Source organism: Typopeltis vanoorti, chromosome 22 (genome assembly GCF_054136105.1).
Source record: "Typopeltis vanoorti isolate ZY-2024b chromosome 22, IOZ_Tvanoo_1.0, whole genome shotgun sequence".
NCBI classification, from domain to species: Eukaryota; Metazoa; Arthropoda; class Arachnida; order Uropygi; family Thelyphonidae; genus Typopeltis; species Typopeltis vanoorti.
Window position 1 is genome coordinate 73,335,084 of NC_143570.1, and position 18,090 is coordinate 73,353,173.

Sequence of the window (18,090 nt, forward strand, 5' to 3'; positions counted from 1 at the left end):
TTTTTCTATCCTTGCATTCAGATTTCTCCCAGAACTTAAAAACTCTAGTAGTACAGTAAAATATCTACACTTTACTTAAAGCATTTGCACCTGGCACTGACCAAATTATATTGTAGGATGCAGCACATTGTCTCATGCTTTCTGTTTGAGTATCAGGTTGATATATGACAAATCGTTATGCACGTCTTTCAGAGAACAGAAGCTCTATTTGAAGCTATATATATATATACACACACACACGAGGGGAGTGAGGTGGAAAAGTTTTGATTAACACTTAGAATAAAAGTGATATTAAAACAACTGATAACATATCTTAAAATCCTTTAACCCCCTCCCTCCCCCCATGTTTCATCAAATTGTAATAATTTGCTCTTTAACACTTTCATTGCCAAGCTGAAAATTGGAATTTCGTTCGGTGAGAACTCGCATCACGATATCGCGTGATTGGTAATAATGAACGTGTTAAAGAGGATATATAAAAAGATATGTCAGAGCTTTTGAAGAAATTTGAAGACACAGAGTTACAGGCCGTCATCAAGTTATTCATGCTGCAAGAAAAGTCTGCAGCTGAGATTCACCAAACTTTGTTTGAGACTTTAGGGGACTGTGCCCCATCATATCCAGCAGTTGCCAGATGGATGGCCAAGTTTAAAACAGGGCATTCTCTGACAACAGATGCCCCTAGGTCAGAAAGACCTTACATGGTGATAACCTGAAAACATTGATGCAGTGCTTGCTGTGATCCTTGATGATAGATGAATACCAGCAAAAAAACATTTCAAAGACTGGGGATATCCAGGGAACAAGTTGAGGTCATTATCTGCCAACATCTGGACTTGCAGAAGCTCTCAGCAAAGTGGTCCCCAAATGTTTGAATGCCGACCAAAACAGAGAATGTATGCTTTCATCTCAGGGAATTTTGGGTCGTTTTGAGAAATGAGGCAAATTTTTGGTTCGGATTGTGACTATTGATGAAACATGGCTTCATCACTATGACCCAGTTATCAAACAGTCAATGCAGTGAAGATACAAAGGTTCAAAGGTTCTTCATAGCCAGAGAAGTTTCAAACCTAGAAGTCAGCAGGGAAGGTTCTTGCCATTGTCTTTTGGGATACGGATAGTGTAATCCTTACCAAGTACTTGAAGAAAGGGGAAACTGTTACAACGACAGTTTCGTCAACAGCTTTGAAGGAATTGAAGGAGGTACTGAAGGAAAAAAAAAATGTCACAGGGAATTTTAGCAGAGGCATACGTTTGAGCTCACTCTGCTCATGATGAAACCCAAGAAACAATATACAACTTGGGCTTTCAATGTCTGTCTCACTCACCCTATTCACCAGACCTGCCCCATTATTTCCTGTTCCCGAATTTAAAGAAACACTTGTAAGAAACAAAATTTACCACAGATGATGAAGTCATATCTGCAGCTGAGGACTGGTTTGTGCAAAAGGAAAGACTTTTTTCTCAGAGTATTGCAAGTGATGCAGCAGCATCGTAACAAGTGTATAACTCTTTGCAGGGAATATGTAGACTAATGTGTAAGTTACATGGTTCTGCCTCAATTCTTTCATGGTGATTATTACAACTTTTCAGCACATTCTTGTATATATTTCAAGCTATATCCAGTAACTTAAGACAGTCAACTTAAGACCAAATTAATACCTACTTTCTCTCCCTCTCTTTTTTTTTTTCCCTCTCAACATAGATGTCACTCAATTAGGAATTTAGTGTTTGTGTTGTACGTTACAATTGTTCAAACTGGTCCCATTGTCATACCAGATTGTTGTTGTCTCGCGTACTGTGACAAACTGTTTTTGTGCTCTGCCGATGCTGGATAGAATACGAACAAAATATCAGCAATAAGTTAATAAATAGTTATTTTTTTATCAGTCTGTGTTCTCATCTGTACCATTAAAATTAACATTTACACTGAACACGTACCCCCCCCCCCACACACCATTGTGGAAAGTATGCCCTGTAGGAATGCTGCAGTCATCGTAACGAATGGAGGTCTTACATCATATTAAGGTGGGTACCATGACTGTTAGTTCCTCACACTATGGTGTCTTTTGACTTCTTTTTAAGCAGTGGGTATATATATATATATATGTATTGATGAAAGTGTAAAAGTTTGTCTGCATGATGTAGAAGTGAAGTGATATATTGTCCATTGAGTTCCTGCCTGATGTGTGACATGCACAAGACACAGCCAAGCAGTTCTGATTTCCTTGTGGATTACAAGTTTCCTGTAAAGGCAGCATATAAAGCTGTAGTCAAAACACAACAGGCAGAACATATCTTTTGGTAAATAATTACAATTAAATAAAATTGGAATATTTTCTCAGAATCACATTTTATATATATATGTATATATATGTAGAAAGTTTTTTCACTTGGGTATATTATGTATTCAAGATACCAAGTAATTTTATATAAACTTGGTTTTTAATCCTATTTCCCAAGTGAGTAAACAGACAAGTGAGTCAAGTTTACGCCTCCATGTAGTGCAAGTCTGAGGCAACTCATGGTAAAGGTGGATTAAGCTCTGATCATTACTTTGTGATCACAGCTTAATCCACCTTTACCACGAGTTGCCTCAGACTTGCACTACATGCAGGCGCAAACTTGACTCACTTGTCTGTTTGCTCACTTGGGAAATAGGATTAAAAACCAAGTTTATATAAAATTACTTGGTATCTTGAATATATATATATATATATATATATATATTGAAATAACAATTAATATTGTTCACTTTCAGAATGGACACAAGCTTTATGCAAGTTCTTACGAGAACAGCTGCAGAAGTTAGCTGAAAATTATCATAATTTTAATTCAAGCTCTGGTAATAACACCTCTGCTAACTGTGGGACTGGTTCAAATAACTCTGTCAGTAGCTTACTCACAAATTCTTCAACTGCATCATCAATAACAGGAAGCGGGTTAAATGTGGGAATGACTGTTGAAGTTGCACATAAACAGTGGCAGTATTGTTCTCAGTTAGCAAGACACTTATATGAGGTTTGTAAAAATTTATTTTATGATGTTATTCTGACATTTAGTTTGTTTATTTATTTTTTGACATTCAGGAATGTGTGAGCAGATTAGCTCTTCTTACACTTTATTAATCATGTAAAGACAATAACATAATAATCACTTGAGCTGATGAGGATAATGCTATGGTAGTCATCAGTAATAGTGATTATAATCAGAAAATGAATGTGTTACTTAGAGACCACACTAATTATAAATCACTGGATTACGATCCAGAAAACAAAAAGGCTTAAAAAAAAAGTCACTTCTTGGTTCCTGAAATAGTTGAAAAACTCAAACATTTAGTCTCCCCCACCCAATATATGGATTACCCTAAAATTCATTAACATCATAACCCTTTCTGTCCCATAATGGATGCTACCGGTTCCAACTCTTTTAAGTTGTCCAAACAATTACCTAAATCTTTAACCCCACTTATTGGTTAAAAATTCGACTAATTTCAAAATTTTAATCCAAAATTTAGTTTTATATAATAATGATATCATGGTGAGCATTGATGTCATCTCTCTTTATTTATCATAATCCTCCCCCCCCCTTCCCCTTTCTGACAGTTTATCTTTGCTGAAAAATGCTTTTCCTCCTGATATTGATTTCTTCAATTTTGCATCCATACTGGTACTTCATTTGGAAGGACATCATATATAAACAGATAGAGAGAGAGAGTATAATAATGGGCTCTCTCTCCCCATCTAGCCAGTTTCTGTATGGAACTTTTGGTAAATATACCTCTGATACTTACACTCTCAAATCTTCTTTTTGGCTAAGATACATTAATTATGTGTTTTATTTGGCCATGTGGCTCAGACATATTTGACTCCTTCCTCCTCCACCTCAACAGCCACCATCCCAAAATCCTGTTCACTATAGAAAAATAAAATTACAATAGCCTGCCTTTTCTAGTTACGTGTCTTCCCAATGACATCCTTTCTTTCTTTCTCAGTTTATGGAAAACCGACCCACACAGGTAAATATATACACAAACTTTCCCATCGTTCTCCCCTATCAAAAATCTGGTGTTATTAAAATCCTTGTCAAATCCTCCATGCTCTGTTCCATCCATTCTTTTATTCATCAGACTTTACTGTCCAATGGTTAGCCAAAAAAGATCAAGATTAGTTGTTCCTTCTCTTGACTGCCAGAAAAAATAGCCAGAAATGTAATTTCTACACTCTTTCAAACCTCATCTGAAGCTGGCTACCATTATCCACACTCCTAAGGATCTATTCCCTTACCTCTGTTTCAGCTGTTTAAGTTCCTTGTTCTTGCAGCTTATATTATTGTCAGACTGGGAGATCTGCCTAGAAGAACACACGGAATACGTCTGCCACCATGGGAAAAAAACTATTATGCTTTACCACAACAAATACATACTTGAATGATTTTTTTAGACTCAGCAGCAGATTTGAAAAACCAACCTAATCTTAATAAATATGGTTGTGTTAAATTTCCCAAGATTTGTGAAACTTGAATTCTTATGCCTCCTGCCCAACAGCCAAGGCTAGCCAATAACACTCATAGAGGGTGCCTGTGTTAGGACTTTAGGTTTTTTAGTCTTGATTTTTCCCACTTATTGTTTTTTGTGTATTTTTGTGTGTGCTTTTACAATTTTAAGATTGTATCTCTGTTGATGTCTATGTGACTGAGACGAAATATAGCATCCATTAAATTTGTGCTTAATTATTTCTCTGTTCTGTATTCATGCCATTAACTACCCAGCCATTCCTTGAAGTATACACATGTGAAAGTTGGTATGGATGGAAAGCACATATTAAAATTGTAATATGTTAATATTATGTTGAGCTATATGACGGATAAGAAATGAATGAGCAATATACAGTATTGATGTCAATGTGGGTAAACCTAATAATGAGTTTTAACTGGCCACATAAACCTAAATACTTGTGAGCTTAAATACTTGAGGCATTGAGCATTTGGAATAGTTAAAGGACATTCCCAGGATCAGTTATGCATTGGAGGAAAAGTATGTGTCAGGAGATTGGCTTCTTCTGTGGGTGATGGTGCAGGAGAGCCATCTGGGCACAACTGGGGATAGGAGGAGTAGTACTGGGCAAATATTATGACCAGTTGCCTTGGCAAGATGTGAAAAGGCTTGGCTGCCATTTGGACAAGATGCAAGTTTCCTGCTTTTTGCATGAATGATGGAGTTCTTAATGAAAACCAGTTGTGGTATGCTCAATTTTTCTTGTACATCCTTGTACTTGTATGAGGCTTTGAAAGTTTATTTTTCATTTGGTCAGACTATAATAAATTTAGTTTAATCCTTTATCCAAGTGTGTGCAAACAAAGTTTGCACCTTAAAGTATCTTCAGTACTGGGGGAAAGTGGTACAACACTGGGCAACTCCTTGCAAAGGTGGAGCAAGCTACCAACACTCCTATCTCAGTATCTCCCATAATGCAAAACTCATCTCCTTGCGGATATGTATAATGTTATGCATTAAGGGAAGGGCCACTATCCAGACTAGTTTCAACCTTTATTGAGGTCTCTTCAGTTGGAGCCAGGCCCAAGTGGAAATACCAGGCAGAAGCATTAGCAAGGTCATCTCCTCCTATAGGAGCTGCCAAATGGTGTGCCACCTTTTTATTAAATTACTCTGGATTTAGAGAAAGATGTTGAAAGTTTATTTTTCACTTGGTCAGACTATAATAAATTTAGTTTAATCCTTTATCCAAGTGTGTGCAAACAAAGTTTGCGCCTGAAAATATCTTCAGGACTGGGGGAAAGTGGTACAACACCTTGGGCCTGGCTCCCACTGAAGAGACCTCAATAAAGGTTGAAACTAGTCTGGGTAGTGGCCCTTCCCTTAATGCATAACATTATACATATCCGCAAGGAGATGAGTTTTGCATTATGGGAGATACTGAGATAGGAGTGTTGGTAGCTTGCTCCACCTTTGCAAGGAGTTGCCCGGTGTTGTACCACTTTCCCCCAGTCCTGAAGATATTTTAAGGCGCAAACTTTGTTTGCACACACTTGGATGAAGGATTAAATTAAATTTATTATTGTATGAGGCTGTACAAGTACATTCCCATCACATTCGTTCACTTGTACAGTTCAAAGTGGTGAGGGGAATGTAGGTTTCCATTACTTCAATGATACATGTTCAGTGTACATATTTGGATTGGAAGGCCAAAAACAATACTTCAACCACAGAAATGAGGCATAGAAGTTATGAGGGTCATCCTACTTGACATTATTATAATGGCAGTCTACTCTTCATTGAGAATGGTTGTGTGAGCAGTGAATAAGCATTAGATTGTGGTGTGAATTACCTAGGGGACATACATACAATATTCATAGTATGCTTGGAAAAGTCACTAGTTAGGAAGAGATCTTGGTGTTTTAAAAATGGTGAGGTTATCTGGTATTCTGGTAGTCATGTAAATAATTTGCCCAAGGTCATTAGTGATGGCAAATTGTTGTGCAACACCTTCTTGGTGTTGCACACCATTCTCATCTCTGCTACCTCCACCCTGATGTTATTTTTTCAGGACCACAGTTTCCATAGCATATGTCAGTGCTTCCCAAACTTGTGGATGTCAGGGCCCCCTTTGCAAAAATTAAAATATTTCATGGCCCCCCTCAAAAAAAATCGTAATAGAGATATATTATTATTATATTTATTGTATTTATATTCAATACAAAACATACACAGCGAATATTGCAAAAATCAAATGCATATATTACATTTTTTGCCTCTTACCGTTTGGTTCTGAAGACGATATGGTCTGTTCTGGTAAAATATGAAATACTGTCCTTTTTTTTTTTTAGTCTGTTTCTGCTTCTTCTGATTGTTCGCGGGATTTTTTTTTTATTTTTTATCAACCACTTATCCATCTCAGGGTTAAATATTTTAACGTACAATAGATAAAATAATATCACCACTTACCAATACTGGCACGCCACAGATTGATAACATGAAATTAGTGAATATTACCTGAATACGGGAATCCCCAGACCAGGAACATTTTTCACTTTTGTGACTTTTCTCCTTTTACGGTAATTAAGCCTAACGCGAAACAGACAGCAAAGGCAGTCTGTTTATTAAAACGTGCATATGATTGGTGGGGTATTAACAAATGATCGCGCAACCGAAAGATAAAAGCATAGCTGACAATTGAGTTGAAATGCTAACTCTCCTGAACCGAATTCCATATGTGAAACTGCCATAACATTTAATATATATATATATATATATTACTTAGTTTTAACACTTTTACGAATTTTAACACGTTCGGTTGAATTTTATTGCTGCCTTGGAAAATCGAACTTGCATACATCTAATTAATAACAATAGTTTTTAGTTAGATACTATGTTTGCCCATGCAACATATGGTTTTGTTTCAGTCTATACAGCATAGTTTCTGTATGAGGGGACATGTGATTCATTAATTAGTGTGTTTTTATCCCAGTTGTCTCCAATTGCACTATTTGTTGAGAAATATATTACACAGACTCCTCATACCTTATTCACTGGCATAATAAAAGTACTTATTTTTATTGCCTCTGCAGTATAGTGGCTCTTAGGGAGGGCGTGTTGTTTACCACTGCAAGCGAGTTGTCCCTGATTACGAACGCATTATGAAAGGGACAGAAAGATTTGGAACTTCCCTGGAGAACATTCGAAGTAAATACAATTAACCACTGCTTTGAAATGAAACATATGAATAAGCAATATATACTAATATTCGTTAAGCGCCGAAATACGCAGGAAGCAAAGTTTGTGAACCAACACCAATGTGTGAATTTTTCCATTAAAATATAAAAAATAACAAAAAAGAAATAATAAAAGTTAAATACGTTTCTTTTAAAATAAAAAAAAATATACTTAGTCTTAAAACATTTTAAATTTGTTTTCATTATTTCACGGCCCCCCTCAACAAAACCTACGGCCCCCAAGGGGGCTGCGGCCCACAGTTTGGGAAGCGCTGGCATATGTCATAGCTGGTCTCACTACTGGCCTATAGATTTTGCCTTTTAGATTGATCGGCACTCATTTATCGCTTAACACCCCAGCCATCTCTCTCCAGTTCCTCCATCCAGCTTGTATCCTGCATCCCATTTCCTTCTCAGCCTCTCTCCATCCTCTTTCACTGTTCAGCCTAAGTATCTAAAGTCTCTAACCTTCCTGGTGACTTTTCCTTCCAACTCCAGATCTGTCTCTTGGCTGCCATCCTCTTTGCAACACATATACTCTGTCTTACTTCTGCTCAGTCTCATGCCTCTCTTCCAGTACTTTCCTCCATCTTTCCAGTTTAGCTGTTACTTCTCTTGATTCTGCACACACAGCACAATGTCATCTGCATACAACATTGTCCAAGGTGCATCTTCTCTCACCTCCTCCATCCCCATCACCACCTCCATCACAATATTAAACAAGAAAGGACTTAATGCTGACCCTTGATGCAAACCAACTGTCACTTGAAAACTTTGTCTCTCCCAGGCAGATCCAAACTCTTGTCTTCACATTTCTGTACATCTCCTACACCAACCTGACATATTTCTCCGGTACCCTCTTCTCCCTCAGACACCTCCAGACTTCTTACCTTGGCATGCTATCGTATGCTTTCTCCAGATCAATAAACACCAGATGTAGCTCCCGTTGTTTCTCTTGAAACTTTCCCATCATCTGCCGTAACCCAAAGACATCTGTTGTCGATCGACCAGGCATGAAGCGAAATTGCTCCTTTGCAATCTGCACCTCCTGCCTCAGTCTTCTATCAAGAACCCTCTCTAGGATTTTCATTGTGTGAGACATCAACTTTATTTTTCTGTAATTCTTAGGCTTGCTCATCCCCTTTACTCTTGTAGATAGGGACAAGAGTACTTTCCCTCCATTCCTTGGGTATATTTTCCTGTTGGCAAACTTTTATGAACAGGTCCCACAGCAGGTCAATTCTCTCTTCCCTCAGTGCCTTCCATGCCTCCACTGGGATCCTGTCAGGGCCCACCGATTTTCCATTCTTCATCCTCTTTATGGCTTCCGTCACTTCCACTCTGCTGATGTTCTGCACCATCCCCTCATAAGGCTGCTCATCTTCTCTCTGAATCCTCGCATTTTCCTCATTCAAAAGACCTTTAAAGTATATTCTCCATCTGTTTCTTATATCCACATCCCTCCTTAATGCTCTTCCTCCAGAGTCTTTGATCTGCCTCACATGTAAGATGTCCTTTGATGCCTTATTTCTACATTTTGCCAATCGATAATTTTTTTTTCTCTTTCCCTCCTTCGTTTCAAATTGATCATAAAGATCTTGATATGCCACGGTCTTCACCTGTGTAGCAACTCTCTTGGCTTCTTGCTTTCTCTCTCTCTATACTCCTCTCTGTCCTCTTCCACTCTTGACTTGTCTCACTTTTGCTTTGCCTTCCTCTTAACCATCACTGCTTCTTGTACATAATTATTCCACCACCAACCCTCGTTCTGCTCTCTAATCTTTCCAGATGTTTCACCAAGTACTGTGAGCTAGAAATTAATATATTAATAAACAATATTAAAATTATGTTTTATATTTACATAAATTAGAACTTTTGGGAGAGAGACAATCGTTTCGATTCAGGTTAGGATGATGTCAAAGGGCTTCTCAAAACCTCAAAAGTCTGGTCTGGCCTGGCATGATATTGACATTAAACACAGTATCAAGTGAGATAAAGCTCGTCTTCTCCATAGAAGCAGTTTTAAATATGAACGCCTTTTCAAAGAAAGTTGCAAAGCCCTTTTACTTCAACCAGTTCATAATCGGAACAGTTGTCTCTCTCTCTCTCCCAAAAGTTTGCAAGGTTCTCATTTTATGTGAACATCAAACATAATTTTAATATTGTTTATTAATATATTAATTTCTAGCTTGCAGCAACCGTTTTTGATTGGTAAACCAATTGTTGTATGTGCCTTGTATTCCTGTTCTTCGATATGCTTGTTTCTACACACTGATGATATACTGTTATTTTTAATTTGAAATATCTGTACTTTCATTGAAGTTAATTACTGTGGTTATCATGTAATTTGTTATGTATAGTTATGCCACAGCTACTTTTAAAGATTAGATTTGTTTATTATAATGGCACAAAGGCAATTTTTTCGACTTTTATTTATATATGTTTTATGACACTGTGGCTTGCGACTCACATGTGGCTCTTTGGGTACGTACATGTGGCTCTGAGGTGAAAATGAAAACGTTAAAACTGAAAATATGAAATTATTATGATAATAAATAAATAACAAACATTAATCATGTAGCAGTGATTCAATGTATAATTTTATTTATTTATTTTTATTTGTTTTCTTTGTCTCAAATATTGACAAACATGCTAATATATTATACTGTAGCTTTTAGCAATATATTATAGCTTTTTTGTGTGTGCAAATGTGTGTGTGTGTGTGTGGGGGGTAAAACTGTAGTCTATTATTAATCTAGTGCAGGGGTCGGCAAACTGCGGCTCGCGAGTCACATGCGGCTCTTTGGGTACGAACATGTGGCTCTGAGGTAAAAATGAAAATAAAACTATCATAGTTTCATTTTTTAAATTTTATAAAACAGAGAAATATCAAACGGAGAAAACTTTTCTCCGTTTGATATTGACACGGCTAATATTGAAATACAATTGCTGGACTTGACAAGCAAAGACTTATGGAGCTTCATATTTGTACATCTTGGTACTGAAATTACTAACACCATGTTCCAACATAAAAATGTGCACAAATTCACATGGAGAGAAGAGGCTAGGAATAAGAAAAGTCTCATTGACTATGTTATTGTTGATAGTGATGTTTTCTCCCTGGTGCAGGACACCAGAGTGTACAGAGGATTTGAAATTGGAAGTGATCACTATTTAGTCTTGAGCAGGATAAAATTGAATTTCATATTGAAAACAAGAACATGTAAGAAAGTTTTAAAGCGAATAAAAGTTGAGCAGCTCTCAGATGTAAACTGTAGACTAAATACAGAAATATTATTGAAAAGAAAATGAAAGAGTTTGAGAACAGGAATCAAACCTTGGAGATTCAGTGGCAAACTCTGAAGGAAACATTGATTGATTCTGCCAGAGAGGCATGTGGTGAGGTTGTGTGCAAAGATAAAAAAATCAGAACTCCCTGGTGGACACAGGAAGTTAAAGAGGCTGTGAAGGAAAAGAAGAAAGCATATCAAAAGTTCCTGGCAAATAAGTCAGCTTTTACTCTTACAGAATACAGAGACAAATGTAAGAAAGCTAAACAGTGTGTAAAACTAGCTAAACAAAAGTCATGGGAGGACTTTGGCAAGAATATAGAAAATAAATATCAAGAAGGTGGCAAAATATTCTGGAGGTTGTTGAAGAAGCTTAGGAATGGAAGAAAGAGTGCTGTAAAAGGAATTAGAGATGATAAAGGTGAAATGAAAACAGGAGAAAAAGATATCCTTGAAGTATGGAGTAATTACTTTGAAAAACTGCTAAATGAAACAAGCAGTGATGACAGCACAGTGATAAAAAACACTGACCAGGCATGCAGTCAGGAATACATATCCATACTTGAAGTAGAAAAAGCCATCAAAGGCTTGAAATGTGGAAAGGCAGCAGGAGTAGATGATATTCGACCAGAAATGCTGAAGTATGGTGGTATAAGAGTCTTACAGTGGCTGCACTGCATAGTTCAGAAAGCCTGGACAGAGGGACGAATTCCCGATGATTGGAGTAGAGCTCTCATAGTACCCATATATAAAAAGGGAAATAAAACTGAATGTGAGAATTACAGAGGTATTTCCCTACTGAGTGTTCCTGGCAAGATCTATGCAAGTATACTTGAGAAACGGTTGAGAAGAATTGTGGAAGAAAAGCTTGGTGAAGAACAAGCTGGATTCAGACCAAATAGAGGCTGTCAGGATCAGATTTTCACTTTACGACAAATAGTCGAGAAAGCATGGGAATATAACAAAGATCTGTATTTAAGTTTTGTCGATTTGGAAAAGGCATATGACAAGGTGCCAAGAGAGAAGCTATTCAATACGCTGCAGTTATATGGTGTCAATGGGGCATTATATCAAGCAATACTTAGTCTTTATTTGAGTTGTGAGTCAGCAGTTAGAATTGAAGGAAGTACAGGAAGATGGTTTAATGTTAAATCTGGTGTGAGACAAGGATGTACATTATCCCCTCTGTTATTCATTATCTATATGGATCACATTATGAAGGAATGTGGTATTAAACCTGATATCAAAATTGGAGATGTTAACGTCAGCTCTTTGCTTTATGCGGATGATGTTATACTTCTAAATAAATCCGCTACAAGTCTGCAAGATTCTCTGACTAAATTGAATAGCTGTTGTAATAGATATGGTATGAAGGTCAGCAATAAAAAGACAAAGACAATGAAAATAGGCAGAATCATTGAAAATGTCAACTGTGTTGTGAATGGAGAACCTGTGGAACAAGTAAAACATTTCAGCTACTTAGGCACAATTTTTACTGAAGATGGTAAACTAAATATAGAAATAGACAACAGAATCAGCAAAGCTGGTATCGTGGGAAGTCAATTGAATAAATTCATATGGAATAAGAAAGAAATTAGTCGGAACACTAAATTAGCTGTATACAAGACTGTGTTCAAACCAATTTTAACTTATGGATCTGAGAGCTGGGTCAGAAGTAAAACACTTGACCAAAGACTAGAGACCGCAGATATGAGAGTCCTGAGAAAGATTAGAGGCGTGAACAGATGGCATCAATGGCAATATCATATTGAAAATGAGAATATTAGGAAAGAACTTGACATTGTCAGCATCCAGGAATGCGTTAGCAGAGCTAATCTCAGATGGTATGGTCACTTAAATAGAATGAGAGAGGAAAGATTAGCAAAACAAGTGTTCTCTGCCAGGTTGGCAGGAAAACGACCCAGAGGAAGACCAAGATATAGGTGGATTGATACGGTACAAAGTGCCTTAGACGATAGAAATATAAGATCTGATAATGTTGGAGTCTTGACAAGTAACAGACTGATTTGGAGGAAAATTGTAGATAGGAAGTTAGTAATGATGTAATTTTTTCATGTAGTACTGTCATATCCTGTACACCCCTTGAGGGTACATGGCAGGAATTTGATGATGATGATGATGGTACTGAAATAGAAGAAATTAAAAAAGAAAAATGCAGTCTGATTTCACAGCGCAAGCATACTGCTATAAAAGAACTGCAGAAGGCAGACTCAGTGATTTTCAATACTTGGAATAGGAATAGTCTATCGGATTCATATCATAAGTTGAAAAATTTGCATTTGGTGTTCTCAGTATCTTCGGGTCTACATATTTATGTGAGCAATTGTTTTCTAACATGAATTTCATTAAATGTAAATTGAGGAGCCAAATTACTGATGCCAACTTGGAATCGTGCCTTAAATTAAAAATGACTAGTTACAAACTGGACATACAGAAACTTTGTAAGGAAATGCAAGCTCATTGCTCACGCTGATTAAAACCAATGAGAGCAATTTTTTGTGCGACTTTTTCTTCATTTAATAAAGATATAATTAATATTATAACTTGTTATATATTACTATACATTTACTATAATATTACTTTAAATTTTCCTTATTTGTAAAAATATATTTATGGCTCTAATAATTTTTAAATTGTTGTGAGGGACAGGTTTGGCTCTTCCGTCTCAAAAGTTTGCTGACCCCTGGTCTAGTGGATGGACTTTTTTTTAGATATTATTTATTTTTTACATAATTCAGAAACCCTGCTCAAGACAAAACTATTTTTCAAGCTACTTCAGGCCTCCAGTAAGTGGGGTAGTGGTAGTTTCACACTGGATGATAAAATTCATCTCCCACCTAAAAGTTAACAAATTGCTTTACAGTTTTACAAAAGCTTATAAATTATCCAGGTCCACAGCTGAACATGCAACTGTGATATGTTTGTCACATGTGGCTCTCTGTCTAGAATAATGCCTGATTAGTGAACTAGCACCAAATTTTTGAAGCCCTGAGTATATGTTTAACCGTAAAGCTGTTGATCATGGCCAACTCTGGAAGCAACTTGGAGCAATGTCATGACATGATAAACTACAAAGAAAGGATGTTTGCATTATCTATGTGACTGGTGTTGGGTTACATGGATGAGTAGTAATATTCCTTCTAATTTTTGCTGGCTTATGTGTGCATGAAAAACATTTTGTGTACAAGTGCTGGTCCCAGCCTTGATTTGTGTGGACCTATGTTTACAGTAGAGGGAGTCGAAAGCCACAAACATAGTATGATATTCCTAAAATTGGTGACAACATCTTTGCTGACAGATCTTCAATGTTGCATGCTAAATATTTCCACAAGAACAACATAAATGCTTACTCCTGCTACTCAAATGCTGCATATACATGCAGTTTATAAACAAATTATGCCACATTTGTCCAACCTCAAATTTACACATTTCAGGTTTTTTTTCCCTCTTTAATTTTGACACTGACATTGCGAGGGTTTAATGCACTAGAACAGCTAATGTAATATTTCTCATATTAATGATACACTTTTTTTTTTTCTCATCTATCTATAACCTGTAAAACTGTAAGCACTAAATTAAGTTGCTTAAATCTGTACTACAAAAGGCCATTACCATCATTTGCATAAGTTCAAGTGATGGTACTGTGTAGAGCAGGAGTTGGCAAAATATGACCCATGGGCTGAATCTGGCATGTGGCCTTCTTGTTTGTGCAAATATCTCTCCAGTATCTACATATTTTTTATAAGCAAAAAAAGATAATAAATCATTGGGAAGATGAAGATGTGTGACTAGTGTGTCTAGGAAGGGCAAACAATCATTAGCTTCCTGTTCCATTGTGATGTGGCTTTGAAGGTGTTGGCTATTTAAATGCACTTGAAATGTATCTAATGTGTCTTGACCATGTGGCCAAATAGCAAACACATCATCAACATTGTACAGCCTGATCACTGGTTTGAGAGTTTCAATATTCATTGCTTGGTTTTCTAAATGTCCTATGTAGAAATTGGCTAAAAGTGGGGAGCCCATAGCTAGTTGTTTGTATATCTTCACTTTCCATGTAAAGTAATCAGCATGTACTGTAAATTCAAATAATTCAAATACATCTGGAGGGAAATGTGACTTTAAGAAGGCAATGGTCTCTCAATTAATGGTCATTGGTAAATAGTGAAGTAATGTCTAAACTATTTATGCCTGATATTTTTAAAATATGGTCTTTTAATATACTTTTTAGAGGTGAACAGAACTTGTAACAAAAGAGGAAGAATTACTGTGCATGTGTGTGTGTGTGTGGGGGGGGGGGGAGACTAGTAATTTAGCTAAATGTTTAGCAAATCTGTATGTAGGACTATTTATACTGTTCACAATTGGGTGCAGGGGCATATCTTGTTTGTGTGATTTGTTGGTGTTCTCTATATTCTGGGTGTTTTTCAATGAAAAGGCTTGAGTTTCTTAGCAGTTTCTTTAGGCCAGGAAGTGACTTACTTCACTAATTTATGAACTTTATTCTTTTGTAAGTTAGTGAGCTCATGATCTACGACAGGGCTGTCCAAAACACTGCCCTCGGTGTGATTTTGTGAGGCCTGCCTGTGGGTTTTGATTTTCACCAGCGAAAAAATAAAATAACAGTTTGAACCAAATGCGTATTGATATTTTAATTCTATCACTAATTGATAATCTCGATGCTGGTAATTTTATTTGGTGTTTTTACAGCACTATATACCCACGTATTTTTCAAATATTACATGTTTCTTTCTTCACTGTTTTGTTCTAACGCGCATGCTCCAGGTGCTTACGGGGAATGTGAGTGTGCAATTAGTGTTGTTCGTTTGTTCGGCTATTGAGATTGTGTCGCTGCTGCTCACTGAATTACTAGGTATGCATTGGATGCAGCCCTCAGATAAATCTTTTTTTTTTTTTTTTTAATGTGGCCCTCGGGTTACCTAAGCTTGAACAGTTCTGATCTAAGATTTGGTATGTAGGCTGATCTTGTAAAAAAGAATGTGCATTTTGTTTTTGTATTCTGTTTGACTCATAATCACGGTTGTATTACCTTTGTCTGCTTTGGTTATCACAATATTGTTATTAATGTATTACTCTTTTAATGCACTGATTTCTTTTTTTGGCATATTGCTGCCAAAAAAAGAAATTGGATGGATTGGATTAAGATGTTGGCTACATCCAAATGAATATTATTGCAGAAATTAACAGTGTCCATGTTCAACAGGCACCGTTAGTTTCACTTTTAGAACTTGCCTAGGTAACAGCAAAGTGACCAAGGCCTCAACTTAACATGCTGAGAGCTTCCTACATTAGGGCTACCAATGATAAATTTACAATGATGCACTCTTGTAACTGCAGTCATCCTGTAGCACTACAGTGTTGGAGGATTTTGAGTTTTTCTGTTGCCAGCTTTTGACTTTTATGAATTCTTTATCTGCTGTTGCTTCAGAGATGCTGACAAGGATTGCCCACAATTCAGGGGACATTGGAGAGTTTAAAATATCATACAGCTCGTCACTTAGAACATTGATAGTTGCATTTATTTGTGATAGCTCCACATGAGTAGCACTAATTTGTTGATGCAATAGTGCTAGACACATAATGGGAGATCATTTGCACAAAATTGCGCCATCATTCTGCTCAAATATATGGTATCCTAAAAACACTTACAGCCAGAACTATCTGTTCTGATGATAAAGCTATTACCACTGAACTTACTTGCATCATCTTTTTAGCCGATGGCTATAATCCCACCAAAATAGACAAAATACTAAATACTCTGCAGAAATTCCTTTCATTGCCTAATATGCAAGACAGCAAAACTGTTACCATCCTATATATTCAGGGTGCAACCAAAACGATATCTGGAGTACTTAATAAATATCTGCACCTCACCATAAACCATATATTGAATTGGTAACTCTTATTCATTCTCCTGAGAACAAACTCTCTCTTTTATCATATTCATGAGTGTATGAAGTGCCTTATACTTGTGACCTGGCTTACTATGGACAGACAGGAACAACTGTTGGCATCCATCTCAGAGACCATGAAAAATACATTTGGCACTATCGTTTTGGCAATATGGGACTAGCAGACCGTGCCTTGAATACCCCTTCACACAGGATTGAATGGAAGAAATTAAATAGAATGAAGAATGAAACTCCCCCCTTCCCCCTCCTCCCTCCCTCTCTCCCTCTCTCTTTATATAATAAAAGATGGTGTCAATTAGGACTATATTTTTATTTTATTTGTGTTGTCCGTTACAATTTTTAAACTGGTCCCACTGTTAACTAAATTGTTGTTATTCGTGTACTCTGACAAACTGTTTTTGTGCTCAATAGATGCCATATATGATACCAGTGAAATAGCAGCAAATATGTTAAATACATATTAATTATTTTCTTATTATTCTTGTGTTGCGAATTAATGCAATTACATAAATCAACATAAACTGTCAACACATAAGCCTTTCTACTTGTTTAAGCTTAAAATATTTATTATCTGGCATCCTGTTTTGAAAAAGTTTTCTTACCCTTGTTTAAATAGTAGACAATAAACAAATATGCTTCTACAACTGCCTGATGTCAGCACCAGTTCACCCACATGCCCTAGGCTAAAAATATTATTATTTTTTTTTTATTTGACACCTCCATGGAGTCTAAAGACTCATCGAGGGAGGGCACCTACTCTACAACTGTCTGTCTCCACCACTCAACTTCATCCACCAATGCCATCTACTGTCTACCACCACTAGTATTTTCACAGACAATCACAAACATCCATGTCCACGGTAAGATTCGAACCCACAGTCTTTTGGCTGGAGAGCAGATACGCTAACCACTCGGCCAACCAGGCCGGCAAATAACTAATTGGAATTTATTAGAATGTATTAAGTTGGAATAGATTAGAGTAATATTGGAGTTGGAGACATTGGAGAAATTACTAAACAAAATAAGTGACAAGTATGATTTATTATATGAACTTATTTGTATACTAAGTTCAAAAATTATTAACAGTCAATTAGAAATTCCGAAAGAAAAAAAAT

At 36.6% G+C, this 18,090-nt stretch overlaps 1 protein-coding gene across 1 annotated transcript in view; it reads left to right on the forward strand.

The window, feature by feature from the left end:
• The window catches only part of kto (mediator complex subunit kohtalo), a 693,083-nt gene that overhangs the window by 97,517 nt on the left and 577,476 nt on the right, over nucleotides 1–18,090 (forward strand). The window contains exon 7 of the mRNA XM_090412482.1: nucleotides 2,762–3,021. Within this exon, the coding sequence (XP_090268608.1) occupies nucleotides 2,762–3,021 (260 nt within the window). The remainder of the gene's footprint in view (nucleotides 1–2,761; nucleotides 3,022–18,090) is intronic.